The 16,198-nt window shown below is 38.8% G+C and overlaps 1 protein-coding gene across 2 annotated transcripts in view; it reads right to left on the bottom strand.

Moving 5' to 3' along the window:
* LOC131231711 (actin-related protein 4) overlaps window positions 1–16,198 on the bottom strand; it is a 131,106-nt gene that overhangs the window by 28,344 nt on the left and 86,564 nt on the right. Inside the window, exons 16-18 of one of the 2 annotated variants that reach the window (XM_058228001.1) lie at window positions 15,185–15,238; window positions 15,023–15,085; window positions 13,237–13,299 (exon numbers count right to left, since the gene is read on the bottom strand). In XM_058228001.1, the coding sequence (XP_058083984.1) occupies window positions 13,237–13,299; window positions 15,023–15,085; window positions 15,185–15,238 (180 nt within the window). Of the gene's footprint in view, window positions 1–13,161; window positions 13,300–15,022; window positions 15,086–15,184; window positions 15,239–16,198 lie in introns of those variants that run through there. The other variant, XM_058228000.1, reaches the window with a different exon arrangement.

The raw sequence follows: 16,198 nt of genomic DNA, 5'->3' as shown, positions 1-16,198 counted from the left end.
TGCGTCTAAAGTTTTATGTGATTGTCGTGAACCACTCAAACTGAAAGGGAAATTTTATAATAGATAGCCATAAGACAAGTCATGCCTTTTTTCCTAAAGATACCAATCATGCTTTGTGAAACAAAATGTTGGGCACTTAAAGAACAACATGTTCATAGGATGAGTGTGGCTGAAATGAAAATGTTGAAATGGAAGAGTGACAAGACAAGGATAGAATTAGAAATGAATGCATTTGAGGGAACTTAGGATTAGTACCAATAGGTAATAAGATGAGGGAAAGTCGACTTATGGTTTGTTTGTGTGCAACAAATTCGTGCCAGTTAGGAGTGAATTGGTACAAGCTAAAGGCTCTAAAAGGGCAATAGGAAGGCCTAAAAGGACATGGATAGAGATAGTAAGGAAAGACTTGATGAACTATGGTCTAATTGAAGGTCTGGCCCTTGATAAAGTGGAATGGCAAAACAGGATTCATGTAGCCAACCCAATTAATTGGGATAAGGCTTAAATGATTATAATGATGACGTCGACAATGATGATGATGATTAAATGGAGACATTCATATTCCAACATATTTTAGTTGTAAACAAGATAACTAAGCAGCATGCGACTAATAAGGATTTATTTGCATGTCGTGCACCACAAAGTGCTTCCTACAAAGGAATGTGAATCAGCAAAGAGACCAGCAAACCAACTTAGTTGAATCTTGTCTTAAACAAGACATCAACATTCCAAAATATAGGTTAGGTTAGTTCTCACTAGAAATTTTAGCCACTGAAACGGTCTTAGAAAGTTCTAGCTTCAAAAGTGTACAAAACAGAATGGAAATTACTCAGGTACAATCATTTGAATGAAAATGTTTCTTAGCTTTAACCTCTGACAGGAACCTTACCTCTATCAAATCTTTCTCAAGCCGCTCCTTCAACTGTTGCATTGATGCTGTGCCACCAGCAAGCTGTTTAAAAGAGGAAACACTTAGCATCTCATCTGAATTAAAATGATTCATTAAATTATAGCTGATAGAACAATCTTAATAGAGGAAAGCATTCGCTCATGCATTGATCGTAAATGGCATAAGTTGCTACCTTGCTGGTTATCAGTAAACCTTGCTACATCTGGTTGTAGGAAATGAAAACAATTCCTTGGTAGTACCTAGTCTATATGCCTAACTGAATTCCAATCTTTAATGGACACTGCAGACAAGGTTTATCAGTTGATACTGCACTGACCCAGTTGTGGATACTAGTTAACAAGGTTCAAAGAACTGCTGCATGCCTTCAACCTCTGACAAGTTGAAGTCTGTAAAGCAATGTGTGTGCTAGAGATATCAAAATTAGCGGTGCAGATATGTCATCCTTCGAAAGATAGAGACTTGTCTAACCTGGCCCGTGAGCAAAGAGCCTGTTTGTTTTTATGGGCTTTCTCTGGCCTTTCAGCAAGTCAGGCACGGGCCGGCGTGAGACTGAAGATCTATCAGACCAGACCATCTTGTTTGCTCCCCAAATTAAGATGGGAAAGAAAAACAAATTTCATTTGTCTGGGTTTGTGAAGGTAGTAATGTGCCTGTGAAAGAGGCCCAATATTAGTGTACAAACACACCAGGGAGTACAGCTGGGCATGGCTGCGGTTTGTCCATTGCATTGACCAGGCCTCATCAGGCCTTTAACCAAAGTTAGGCACATGCCCAACCTGAGTGTCTAAGCCAGTAGGCAAAGCACCAGCTCAACTAGAAGCATGCCAGGGCTGAAAAGTCTGTCAGGCCAACCTTTTTTGTTTATACATTTGACTAAAATGGGGAAAATAACAAGAGACCGAGTTTGTCTAGGCCTATGTTTTCTCTATGTGGACAAGAACTTGCCACTCTCTAGTTAAAAGCGTCTTCTCTATGATTTCATTGTTCTTGGGGGAAAATATTAATCTTATGTTCAGCCATTTTAGTTTGAATTTTTGTAAATAAATTTGATAAAAGAGGGTCAATTTTGGGCAGGCAGCTGGTCATAGAAACTTTACCAACCAATCACGAGGATGCTTGTTCATAATCTTATTCAAGCTACAGGTGGATATAGGACCTTTAGAGAGGGATTATTGGTAAACACAATCCGAAATGTCAGTCCCAAATAGCTGGGACAAAGCTATGATAATGACAACAAATCTGTCTTAATGACGGTATGTTGGTATTTGGCTAGCGGAGTATCAGGAAGTGAGATTTCCAACCATTTCTTTCCAACACTTTTACGCTTGAAATGGTGGTTTCTTGCGAATTTGAGGCCTTACCATTCATGTATACCAGCCTTGATCTTTTGCATTCAACACATCATAAGCAATCCTTTTCCCATGGTCATGGAAGTCAGCAATAACTATTTTCATCTTTTAACTGACTTTTATTGCTAGTTTCAGTAGAACTTTGCCCTCAAGATGAAACCACATAACTAGATATAAAGGAATCACATGGAATGGTGGGAATGTAAAATATTTTCTTCTTTTGATGCATAATCAAAATTATTCTAGCCATATTTTACTCGAAAGCCTACACAAGACATCACTGCATATTTAGCAAAAACAAAAGACAACCTGCCTATGAAAAAGCCATTTCCCAATATGCATTCACGATAAAAATGCATTTCTTTGATTCTCAGATATGAAGCATCATAACTAGAAGAAAGGATAGTGAATGCTACCAATATACTGCTAAATAGTTCTCTTCGGATGTCCACGTCACACTTATTTATGCTCTCGATAACCTGGGTGGGCACAGACAAACAAGAAGAAAATTTACAAAAATAATTGAAAAAAAAAAAAAAAAAAAACTAGTGCACAAGCATGAGCAAGAGAATGGAGTTTCACCATTTGGGGAAGACCGCGAACAGATTCTGTAAAACTCTCCACTCCAGGAATTGTCTAAACATTCAAACAGAAAATGAAAATATCCAGTGAATAACAGAAAATGGACAACAAAGCAAACTATTGACTCTTGATCACTGTAAAAACTAGTTCTGAGAATTTCGCTAAAATAGTCAGGACCCAGGCCAGGACAGTCTGCTCACATATTAACACAGAAGAAGAAAAATTATGGACATTATGCAGATAAAGGATCTGTGACCTTGGAAAAACACATACAAAGAAAACAGTACCTAGCTTAGGTGAGAGGCTTAACATGCAAAGTCAAAGCAGAAACCAATAAGAGTTGTGCAGGACATTTACAAATTGTAATGGACAACATCTACTACCGAAGTACACAGTTTTTTTCTTAAATCAGGTGTAATGTTTATCAATTGGAGTTATGCAGGACATTTACAAATTGTAATGGATAACATCTATTTCTGAAGTACACTATTTTATGCTTAAATCTTGTGTAATGTTCATCAATAGTTCATAACTTTGGGTCTTACAAATGTGCTCAAAATCAAATACATTCAACTTTTGTTGCATTAGAACAAAAGAACTTGCCTTGTTTATGCTGTCAAAGAATGGCATGTTGCATGTTATGGTTAAATAGAAATAAAATAAACATGTCATTTTCATGTTTTCAATCCCTGCAGCTCATGCAGTAACAATTGCATGCAAGCAAGGCCTCAGAAGAGGAAATCCTGGAATACTCAGCTGATCAACACGTCTGCATGTCTCCTAATAAAAAATCAACACATCTGCACAGTCATGCACTAATTTTGAAAAGCTCTTTTTTTAAAAGGATAGATATTTATTTATGAAGAAAAGAAATAAAGAATACAGGAAGCAACACAGATACAAATACAATACAACACAAAGAATTGAGTCCACGATAGAAAACGACCCCATCTGGTTCCCACTTTGGCAAGAGCATCAAACCTACTACTTGCCTCCCTACTATCAGCAAAGTGTATTCATGTAAGTTGCACAGCACACGCAGCAGAAAAATGTAACTAACTGTGTAAACATATAACAAAACTAAATAAATGTTATACAAGTAATAACAAAACAAGAAAAAACAATACATTTAAGGATATTCTGAATAACACTGCTGATATGTCTCCAAAAAAGTTGTGTCCAACTCAGCAGCTCATAAATATATCACAAGTGGTCAGATGTTACTTAATCCTGCCAGATCCTCTAAAATTAGCAGAGGAACAAAAGAAGAAACATTTTTTTTTTTTAAAAGGATGAACATTTTTAAGACAATGATCATTTGGTGTTCATTCAAGCAAACATGGTCACAATAATGATGACAATGGGTTGCCGTTAGCGGTATCAAAAGCAAGGGTTGGCTTTCACTCTAAGTTGAAAACTTATAGGTCACTGATGCACTAATGCTAGCATATCCTTCAGTTCAAAGGATGTCAGTATGCATCAGTTATAGCAGCCTTTTGAGAATCTTCAAACTGAAAACTGAGTCAGGCACTGGATCGTTGGAATAGCAAAATTATCCACATATCGACCTATGATTGCATGCGAGGTGTAAGCAAGGACTGAAAATTAGTTGTGGTATTACAATACCGGTCACCACATAAACCAGACTTATCACCCCATTTCAGCATGTATCAGGCATGTAGTTGATACAGGCTGATACAGCCATATCGTTCATGGTACGCGGAGAGATGCGTAGGACAATACCTTTAACGTTGGTTGTAACCAACCCAGTTTCAATTTTAACATGAGAGTTTTAACTTCTGATCTATATTAGAAAAAAAAAAGTTCAGACAAGTTTTAACTTCTGATCTAGGTGAGTAATCTGCAATATTCTGAAACTGTACAGGCATGATCAGAAAAAGTTAGTCTCAGTCTGAGAGTGAGTAGAGCTAGTAATTGTTATTCTCATCACTAATGTTATACATGATGTCAATCTTCAAGGGAAACAAAAAATGTTATACAGCATGTGTAGAGCACGCCATACAAGCAGATGTGCTACCAGAAAGAGATTGTGACAACTAAAACACCAACTGCACATCCTGCATGAGAAAAATTCTGGTGCTAATCCCAACAACGTGATGCCAGAGAGATTGTGACACCTTAAACACCAACTGCACATCCTGCATGAGAATATTTCTGGTGCTAATCCCAACAATGTGATGCCGACACAGTTGGAAGAACAGAGAAAGGCATAAAGAAAAAATAGAAAAGCAATTTATATCAATTCTGGTGGCATGTTCTGTTTCCTATCAAGTTATTCAGAAACAGTCTCTCTGACTTTAACCAAGAAGCAGAACCAAAGAATGTCTGCCCATAATGTCAAAGTCACGCAAAACCATGAGTCTCCCTCCAAACAATTCAGCGCAAAAAAAAGTGGCCCAAGTGACATCAAAATAGGTACTTACAAGTTCGTAGATATGTTAGGAATACAGACTTGGGGCGCAGCAGAATAATAACAAAGCAATCAAAAGTCTATCGCAAACAGAAGGCAACTGGGGATTTTCTGATACAAATTAAGGGAACAGCAGCAAAGCTCACCAAGGCTGAAACAAATGTGCACACCACCATCTACACTGTTTGGGAACAATTCAGATGAAAAGTAGAGTCTACATACACAAGTTAATGAGACACCAACCTGGACTAAGGACGGATTAAACAGAATATCAGGAATCTTGAATCTATCAGCACCAATCTCTATCGTCCTGTATTAAGTGCAAGAATTAAAAAGCAAGATCAGTCAACTAAAGAAATGACAAATTAACAAAATGGCATTCACTACTGTCCACTAGAAATAAAAATGGACAACAGATCATCAAAATAAATACAACTCACAATGTCCCAGGAGTAGACATCCATAGTCCAAAAAAGCACAACATAAACAGAATATTGCCATGCCAAATATATTATACAAACTAAAAAGTGAAATATGATAATAAAGAACTTACTGCCCATCTGGAAGCTCATACGGCGTCATTGGGATATTTGCATAGGCACTTTCTGCAAAGAACAGGCCTTAAAGAATCAATGTCCACTAGAGAGAGAGAGAGAAGAAGAAGAAGAAGAAGAAGAAAGAAAGAAAAGAAAAGACATATCTTGGATGGACCAAAAGAGCATGCAATAACATATCGGGAAAAAAATACTTCCTACCTACCTACCCAAGATTTTTTTTTTCCTAGATCATGTGCTGACACGTAAAAATTAAACAATAGCCACAATTGCAAGAAGAACTTCAACAAAGATTACAAACAGATCCCAAGAGACCCCACTATAACCTCTCACTCATTGAAACTCTCTACGGTATCTAACCACAATATTCAGACTCTCTTTCGATACCACCCCCAATTTGCCTAAACTTCTTCCATTAGAGAAGAGAACTGGGTTGTTTGTGCAATGTCATTAACTTCTTCCATTAAGTCCACCGCCTTCCAAGCACATTGCCCAGATTTAGCCCATGGAATTGCATTTGCTGAGTCCCAGTCAAGAAGAAGGGATGAAATCAACCCAAGCAAGCCACAAAAATCAAAGTTGATTTGAAAGATTAAAATGCCAAAATGGACCAAACTCTTATGAGGAAGAGGACCCAACAGAACTTCAGAAAGGGCTTAAAGAGGCAAGAAAAAAAATTAAGTACTGACCTTGTAACCAAATAGGATACAGAATGAGATTAAAAATAGGAAGCAAGAATTCTGTACATAGTAACTGCAAAGCCGTTTAAGCCATGCAGCAATAGGTGCATTGATCTAGGAAGGAATTTGGAGCTAGCCATGGCCAGTATTTTAAATAGCTTAAGCCATGTAGCATGTAGCTTAGCCTTAACACCATGTAGCTCATGAAAATAGCTTAAGTTGCATGTAGACTATGCTAAATGATAATTTTGCATACGCTACATGCTACATAGCTCACATTATAAGTTATTTTTTTACTACAACATTAAAATCAATTAATGTTTTTGATAATATATTATATTGTTCTAATTTCAATGAAAATTAGTTAATCTGTTCAATGCATTTAGTAAAATAATATAAGTTACAGTATTAAATCAGTTTCATTGCCTTGCTTACTTTTATACTTAATCATCCCCCTTTCCTATTACTGTAGGTTGCATTTGGTTGCACCATATATCATGAAATTTTGTTAAATTTCATAATTAATCAGTCTAATTTGGTACAACATATCATGAAAGTGGTTCAACGTAGCACACCTTGATTAAAAATCTGGTAGTGTGTAGCTTACACTACACGCTAGCTTACACCTCACGCTTCAAAGGGGTGAACACCAAACTACACGCTATTTAAAGCACTGGATAAAGTAATTCTAGTAAGTTCCCTAAAAAATAAAAAAAATAAAAAAAATAAAAAAAAGAGTTCCCTAAAATTGGAAGCAGTTTCCAGATTTTGACAGAACATCTCAGTCAGCAACCACTGCAATATCGAATAGAGATCACCTGAGCATAGAAGAATGAAAATGGTTCATCGATAACCCCAGGTTTTTAGACATGTGAATCAATCAAGCCGTTAGCCTGGACATCCAGCCGACTCTTCATGTGTCTCAGCAAAGAAATTCGCAGTGCTTGATGATCCTAAACATCCAACTTCAGCCTACGTTTTTTTATAGCCATCACTTCTCCAGGCCACAGGTATGATGGTTATCACTTATCATACAGCTGATCAAAATCATTCTTTGGGAACCTAGGCTGTCTATGGTGTGCACCACCATGGATTGTTCAAATAAATTATTGGACCATTTTTTTGTACATGGCAGGGCGGCACGGCCCCCAACCGAATGAATACTCGGCTGCTTGGGAACCTTCAGGTGATGTCTTATTCAATGTTTGTTCAATTACTCTTTTACCCGCAAATGAAATGTAGGCATTGGGTTCAACAATAACGATATCTCCCAACATACCAAAATTGGTTGTCACTCCACCTCTCTCCAAGTGATACGATTCGGTATTTGAATCGACTGAAGAAGAGTGAAGAGGCGGCTACTCTCCCAGCCCACAGGAAAGCCTCTTCCAGCAGATGCATGGAATGCCCCACAATCAGAATCAAACGGTGACTTCGTGAAGCCCTATTTTGCACATGATGAAAAAACTCATAAACGTCTTCCTCTTGGGCTCCGTAGGTCATCCCCACCAACCCCCCTACCCTTTCTAAAACATCCATAGTCTATCAAAATTGATTTGCAGAGATCAGAAATTTTCTTCCGTCGATTTCGTAGCCCTCCGTAATCGTTATGCATCTCAAACCAAGGGCTTCATTCATCCTCTCCAAGCATAGAGGTGTGACTAGCGGGGCTTCTTCGATTAATTCGTCTTGGAGGACTTCATTTGTCGTATCGTCTCCCCCTTCCTGCTCTACTTCTTTTGTTGCCATCTAGACCTCTAAGCTATCATCATCGTCCTATGAAATGTTACTATAAGGCACTAATGCAGCCATGCCATCACCATGTAGCGTCTCTGGCTCAGAAGAGGAATCGCTTTAAGAATCTATCGAACTCCTAGAGTTAGAAGCCAACAACTCTTCATAGTCAAGAGGGGTCTAGAATTCCCTAGATAGAAACATGGGTCCACTTTCTTCTACTACAAAGGGAGTTGCATGTGCCTCCTGTTTAAGGAGTCATACACGAGCCGAATCATAAAGAGTTTCCACACGTGAGTCTCCACCATGGCACTCAGTCGCACGAGGGATGGTCTCCTCCCTAAACATGGAAGCATCGACTTTATCCCTCACCCATTCTTGATTCGACATCCGAGGCAGCACGCACGAACCACCCAAATCACGACACGAGACACTAGTTGTCTCTCCTTCTCTTGGATATGCGCCACGTCGCTGGATCAGATCTGAGTCGGGTCCCGAAGCTACCAGATCTAGGAATGTGTCCATTATGCTCATCCCAGCCACTGAAAAGGATCCATGCCTACAGTTTAGATCGAGGTTTGGGTCCACAACTGCCTGCGAAGGAGAAGGCGTGCGAGAGGAAGGAACGGAAATCGCTCCCGAGGATTCCGAAACACCACGCGTTGTTCGTAGCGGAGCTATCCTGGCACTGACCTTCTTTGGCCCAAACAAAATTGAGCACGTAGGACCAGCGTTTCAGATAGCGCCCGTAGCGTAGCGGTAGCGTACGCTACGTAGCGTAGCGTGGCCGTAGCGCTACGTAGCGTTCCAAATAGCGTAAATCCCCTGTAGCGTAGCGTCCGTAGCGTAAGCTACAATGTATATTTTTACTATTTTATTTTTTTGTTATTTTTTTCACATTTTCTTTGTTTTTAATGTTGAGGAATGTGACACTTATATTATACTTGATACTTTTAACCTATGGGATTTTTATTTCTTTTCAATTAGACATTATAAATTAAAGTGGTTTGCTTAGAAAGTTGTTGATGTGATAATTATTTGATTTGGCTTATATATGTGGATTGGCTTTTGATAAATGATAACTAATAACTTTTTTGAACATGCTTAGAATTGATAAAATGAATCATCTTTCAGGCATTTTTATAATTTTTTTCTTTTTTTTTTCACTATTTATTATATTTAACCTACTTTTAAATTAAAAAAATAGAAGTATCGTGTAGCTTACGCTACACGCTACGTATTTACGCTACACGTTATAGAGGGCTGAGCGCTACGCATCACGCTACCGCTATTTAAAACACTGCGTAGGACTTACCCTTATTGATACTCGATTGCAATCATCCAATGTACAGTCAACTTCTGATCTATTGCATCCATGGTCACCCGCCTCCCTGCCTCCTTCCCTTCTTTTCCAATAGTCCCCCCATCGCAAAACATTCGCATTCACATCTTCCTCTTGGACTTGGGAGTCTCCAGGCCTTTCTTTCTCCACACTCACACCCTAACTCCTAGCTCCTACCCAAGTTTTGTTGCAGGGTCAATTGCAGAGATTACCCCCAAGCAACCAGCTACCGCCACGAAGAAATCCCTGAACCGACATTCTAGACGCACACCCCAAATCAAGAACCAGGCTTCTTCCATCCCAAAAATAGAGAAGTCCTCGTCAATGTTTACCGACGGACTTAAACGCAAGCATACCTCGCTCCAACCTATGGGCTTTATCACGTACATCTCCGGCTTCAGCCAGCAACGTTCATCCAGCCACTTTCTTATCTGATGGATGGTAGTGTTTTCTATACTAATGAGGGCTACCGCAAACTGAAGCCATTCGCAAGACTTCCTTATTAAGGACATAAGACCTTCCGTGATAGTCGATTCCTGCTGCGATTTTTCCTCACCACTCTGGGAAGGGCTTTGGGGTGGAGATTTTTAGGTGACGTATTTACCGTCTGTGAGCTACCCTTCCCAGTTCCTGCTTTCAAGACTGAACCTGGCTCTTTGGACCCGAAGTTTCCTCTCGCGAAGCTCTCCCCGTGGAGCGTCTCCACTACGCGAGCAATTTCCTCCTCAGAACCCATTCTAACAAACACAAAGCCCCGCAATCCCCCCGTGGTCTTGTCCTTAGGGACGAAAACTTCCATTACAGCTTTAGCCCTTCCAAACACCCTAGAGAAGTTGATGGGAGCCCATCCCTCTGGGAAACCCTCCACGAACAACTTCAAGTAATGGGAGTTATCTACCTGATGCAAGACAACTAACTACTTGCTCTAAAAGCTCAAACTGATAGAGCGTGGCAAATCAATCCTTTATCTAATAGCCCAGGCCCCACATTTCATGGGTTAGGTCATCGACCGAACCCCCCTCGTGGGCCCTACATCACATAGGTTCCGCCTCACACGAGGCACCCTCCTCACACAGGCCGCCCACCCCGAGTGTGCCCTGCATTCCACAGGCCACCCCACTTGAGCCCGGTGTGAAAATGACCCTGCATTACTACCTCCATAAGTATGCTTGGTTATCGACAAGCGACCGTTGTCCAGGAGGGTCCATCTTCATCCTCAAGTGTGTAGCCATTGCGATCTTTCCCTTATCTGGCACAATCTTCTGCTGCCACTGATTCATCTTCCACTCTTATTGCCCACCTGAGTTCTATTTTTAGCCTAAAATTTGGTCGAAAGACTAGTAATAGATGTGTGCCCCCCAGATTAGCCTAAAATTTGGTCGAAACACTAGAAATAGAAATGCCAAAAAGGCTACTAAGAAAGTAGCAAGTGAAGCTAAATGTAAGGCCTATGATGATCTTTATAACAGGTTAGGAGCAAAAGAAGGTGAGAAAGATGTCTTCAAACTTGCAAAACTAAGAGAGAGGGTAGTAACTTAGATCATAGTAGATGCATTAACCAAGGTACTCAATAATATTAACGGTTTCACATTCACTGTAATTACCGTTACAATACAGGCCATAGCAGTAATGCCCATTACGACCATTTATATATATATATATATATTGTATCAGCCCTGTAACGGCTGTTACAAGCCATTTTTACCATAATGGTCGTTATAGCCCGGTGATGCTTAACGATGCCCATGGCTACAGTTAAGTAACAATCGTAATGGCCATTATATAATCATTTTTTAATAGTTTAGCACCAGAGGGTACTAGTAAAAGACAATTAGATCAATGAAAATTGGAGAAGCTATTTTTAGAATTTGTTAAATGACAACCACTCTGAGAGAATAGGGATAGAAGGAACCATAAATTCAAATGACGTCAGATACCATAGATACTTTTGTAGGATAAGGATATCTGAAGTGAAAGAAGATATAAGCAATATGAAAATGGGAAAGACCCTTGGACCAAATGGTATACCAATGAAGGTTTGAAAGTGTATAGGAGAGACTAGGTTATTTCGGTTGACAAAGTTGTGCAACAAGAACGTAGGTTCAAAGAAAATGCTAGATGAATGGAGGAAAAGTATTGTTGTACCTATTTATAAGAACACATGAAACAAACAGAGCTGCACTACTATCATGGGATTAAACTTATGAACCATGTTATGTTACTTTAGGAGAGAGATTGAGCAAAGACTAAATCATGAGACGAATGTATTAGAAAATCAATTTGGTTTCATGCCTGGAAGGTCTACTACCAAAGCTATTTTCCTACTTAGACAATTGATAGATAAATAAAGGGAGAGATGGAAGAATCTTCGCATGGTCCTTATTGACTTAGAGAAAATATTTGATAGGGTTAACACTGAGAGTTAATTTTTATTTTTATTTATTTTTTAATCTGGGGGGGGGGTTGCGGCGGCGGGAAGAGAGTGTCAAAAGGATATAATGACATTGTTAAAGATATGTATGAGGGAGCAATAACAAATGTGAGAACCACTAGCAGGGAGACGTGAATTCCCAATTATCGTTTCAGATTTAAAATTAGTCGGACTAAGACGGTATATCGGGTGCGAGGAAATAATTAATATTGATGCCCAAGAAGTTTCCCGAAATGACCACTTTCTGTACCATGGGTGAATAATTCATGAGAGTGAAGAGATTGAAAAGGATGTTGCCCATAGAACTCAAGTTGGGTGGAAGATATGGAGATGTGCGTCTAAAGTTTTATGTGATTGTCGTGAACCACTCAAACTGAAAGGGAAATTTTATAATATATAGCCATAAGACAAGTCATGCCTTTTTTTCCTAAAGATACCAATCATGCTTTGTGAAACAAAATGTTGGGCACTCAAAGAACAACATGTTCATAGGATGAGTGTGGCTGAAATGAGAATGTTGAAATGGAAGAGTGACAAGACAAGGATAGAATTAGAAATGAATGCATTTGAGGGAACTTAGGATTAGCACCAATAGGTAATAAGATGAGGGAAAGTCGACTTATGGTTTGTTTGTGTGCAACAAATTCGTGCCAGTTAGGAGTGAATTGGTACAAGCTAAAGGCTCTAAAAGGGCAATGGGAAGGCCTAAAAGGACATGGATAGAGATAGTAAGGAAAGACTTGATGAACTATGGTCTAATTGAAGGTCTGGCCCTTGATAAAGTGGAATGGCAAAACAGGATTCATGTAGCCAACCCAATTAATTGGGATAAGGCTTAAATGATTATAATGATGACGTCGACAATGATGATGATGATTAAATGGAGACATTCATATTCCAACATATTTTAGTAGTAAACAAGATAACTAAGCAGCATGCGACTAATAAGGATTTATTTGCATGTCATGCACCACAAAGTGCTTCCTACAAAGGAATGTGAATCAGCAAAGAGACCAGCAAACCAACTTAGTTGAATCTTGTCTTAAACAAGACATCAACATTCTAAAATATAGGTTAGGTTAGTTCTCACTAGAAATTTTAGCCACTGAAACGATCTTAGAAAGTTCTAGCTTCAAAAGTGTACAAAACAGAATGGAAATTACTCAGGTACAAACATTTGAATGAAAATGTTTCTTAGCTTTAACCTCTGACAGGAACCTTACCTCTATCAAATCTTTCTCAAGCCGCTCCTTCAACTGTTGCATTGATGCTGTGCCACCAGCAAGCTGTTTAAAAGAGGAAACACTTAGCATCTCATCTGAATTAAAATGATTCATTAAATTATAGCTGATAGAACAATCTTAATAGAGGGAAGCATTCGCTCATGCATTGATCGTAAATGGCATAAGTTGCTACCTTGCTGGTTATCAGTAAACCTTGCTACATCTGGTTGTAGGAAATGAAAACAATTCCTTGGTAGTACCTAGTCTATATGCCTAACTGAATTCCAATCTTTAATGGACACTGCAGACAAGGTTTATCAGTTGATACTGCACTGAACCAGTTGTGGATACTAGTTAACAAGGTTCAAAGAACTGCTGCATGCCTTCAACCTCTGACAAGTTGAAGTCTGTAAAGCAATGTGTGTGCTAGAGATATCAAAATTAGCGGTGCAGATATGTCATCCTTCGAAAGATAGAGACTTGTCTAACCTGGCCCGTGAGCAAAGAGCCTGTTTGTTTTTATGGGCTTTCTCTGGCCTTTCAGCAAGTCAGGCACGGGCCAGCGTGAGACTGAAGGTCTATCAGACCAGACCATCTTGTTTGCTCCCCAAATTAAGATGGGAAAGAAAAACAAATTTCATTTGTCTGGGTATGTGAAGGTAGTAATGTGCCTGTGAAAGAGGCCCAATATTAGTGTACAAACACACCAGGGAGTACAGCTGGGCATGGCTGCGGTTTGTCCATTGCATTGACCAGGCCTCATCAGGCCTTTAACCAAAGTTAGGCACATGCCCAACCTGAGTGTCTAAGCCAGTAGGCAAAGCACCAGCTCAACTAGAAGCATGCCAGGGCTGAAAAGTCTGTCAGGCCAACCTTTTTTGTTTATACATTTGACTAAAATGGGGAAAATAACAAGAGACCGAGTTTGTCTAGGCCTATGTTTTCTCTATGTGGACAAGAACTTGCCACTCTCTAGTTAAAAGCATCTTCTCTATGATTTCATTGTTCTTGGGGGAAAATGTTAATCTTATGTTCAGCCATTTTAGTTTGAATTTTTGTAAATAAATTTGATAAAAGAGGGTCAATTTTAGGCAGGCAGCTGGTCATAGAAACTTTACCAACCAATCACGAGGATGCTTGTTCATAATCTTATTCAAGCTACAGGTGGATATAGGACCTTTAGAGAAGGATTATTGGTAAACACAATCCGAAATGTCAGTCCCAAATAGCTGGGACAAAGCTATGATAATGATAACAAATCTGTCTTAATGACGGTATGTTGGTATTTGGCTAGCGGAGTATCAGGAAGTGAGATTTCCAACCATTTCTTTCCAACACTTTTACGCTTGAAATGGTGGTTTCTTGCGAATTTGAGGCCTTACCATTCATGTATACCAGCCTTGACCTTTTGCATTAAACACATCATAAGCAATCCTTTTCCCATGGTCATGGAAGTCAGCAATAACTATTTTCATCTTTTAACTGACTTTTATTGCTAGTTTCAGTAGAACTTTGCCCTCAAGATGAAACCACATAACTAGATATAAAGGAATCACATGGAATGGTGGGAATGTAAAATATTTTCTTCTTTTGATGCATAATCAAAATTATTCTAGCCATATTTTACTCGAAAGCCTACACAAGACATCACTGCATATTTAGCAAAAAGAAAAGACAACCTGCCTATGAAAAAGCCATTTCCCAATATGCATTCACGATATAAATGCATTTCTTCGATTCTCAGATATGAAGCATCATAACTAGAAGAAAGGATAGTGAATGCTACCAATATACTGCTAAATAGTTCTCTTCGGATGTCCACGTCACACTTATTTATGCTCTCGATAACCTGGGTGGGCACAGACAAACAAGAAGAAAATTAACAAAAATAATTGAAAAAAAAAAAAAAAGCTAGTGCACAAGCATGAGCAAGAGAATGGAGTTTCACCATTTGGGGAAGACCGCGAACAGATTCTGTAAAACTCTCCACTCCAGGAATTGTCTAAACATTCAAACAGAAAATGAAAATATCCAGTGAATAACAGAAAATGGACAACAAAGCAAACTATTTACTCTTGATCACTGTAAAAACTAGTTCTGAGAATTCCGCTAAAATAGTCAGGACCCAGTCCAGGACAGTCTGCTCACATATTAACACAGAAGAAGAAAAATTATGGACATTATGCAGATAAAGGATCTGTGACCTTGGAAAAACACATACAAAGAAAACAGTACCTAGCTTAGGTGAGAGGCTTAACATGCAAAGTCAAAGCAGAAACCAATAAGAGTTGAGCAGGACATTTACAAATTGTAATGGACAACATCTACTACCGAAGTACACAGTTTTTTTCTTAAATCAGGTGTAATGTTTATCAATTGGAGTTATGCAGGACATTTACAAATTGTAATGGATAACATCTATTTCTGAAGTACACTATTTTATGCTTAAATCTTGTGTAATGTTCATCAATAGTTCATAACTTTGGGTCTTACAAATGTGCTCAAAATCAAATACATTCAACTTTTGTTGCATTAGAACAAAAGAACTTGCCTTGTTTATGCTGTCAAAGAATGGCATGTTGCATGTTATGGTTAAATAGAAATAAAATAAACATGTCATTTTCATGTTTTCAATCCCTGCAGCTCATGCAGTAACAATTGCATGCAAGCAAGGCCTCAGAAGTGGAAATCCTGGAATACTCAGCTGATCAACATGTCTGCACGTCTCCTAATAAAAAATCAACACATCTGCACAGTCATGCACTAATTTTGAAAAGCTCTTTTTTTAAAAGGTTAGATATTTATTTATGAAGAAAAGAAATAAAGAATACAGGAAGCAACACAGATACAAATACAATACAACACAAAGAATTGAGTCCACGATAGAAAACGACCCCATCTGGTTCCCACTTTGGCAAGAGCATCAAACCTACTACTTGCCTCCCTACTATCAGCAAAGTGT

This window comes from Magnolia sinica, chromosome 17, assembly GCF_029962835.1.
Source record: "Magnolia sinica isolate HGM2019 chromosome 17, MsV1, whole genome shotgun sequence".
In the NCBI taxonomy this organism is placed as follows: Eukaryota; Viridiplantae; Streptophyta; class Magnoliopsida; order Magnoliales; family Magnoliaceae; genus Magnolia; species Magnolia sinica.
Note: the sequence above shows the minus strand (reverse complement) of the source record. Positions and strands in the feature narration are given on the sequence as shown.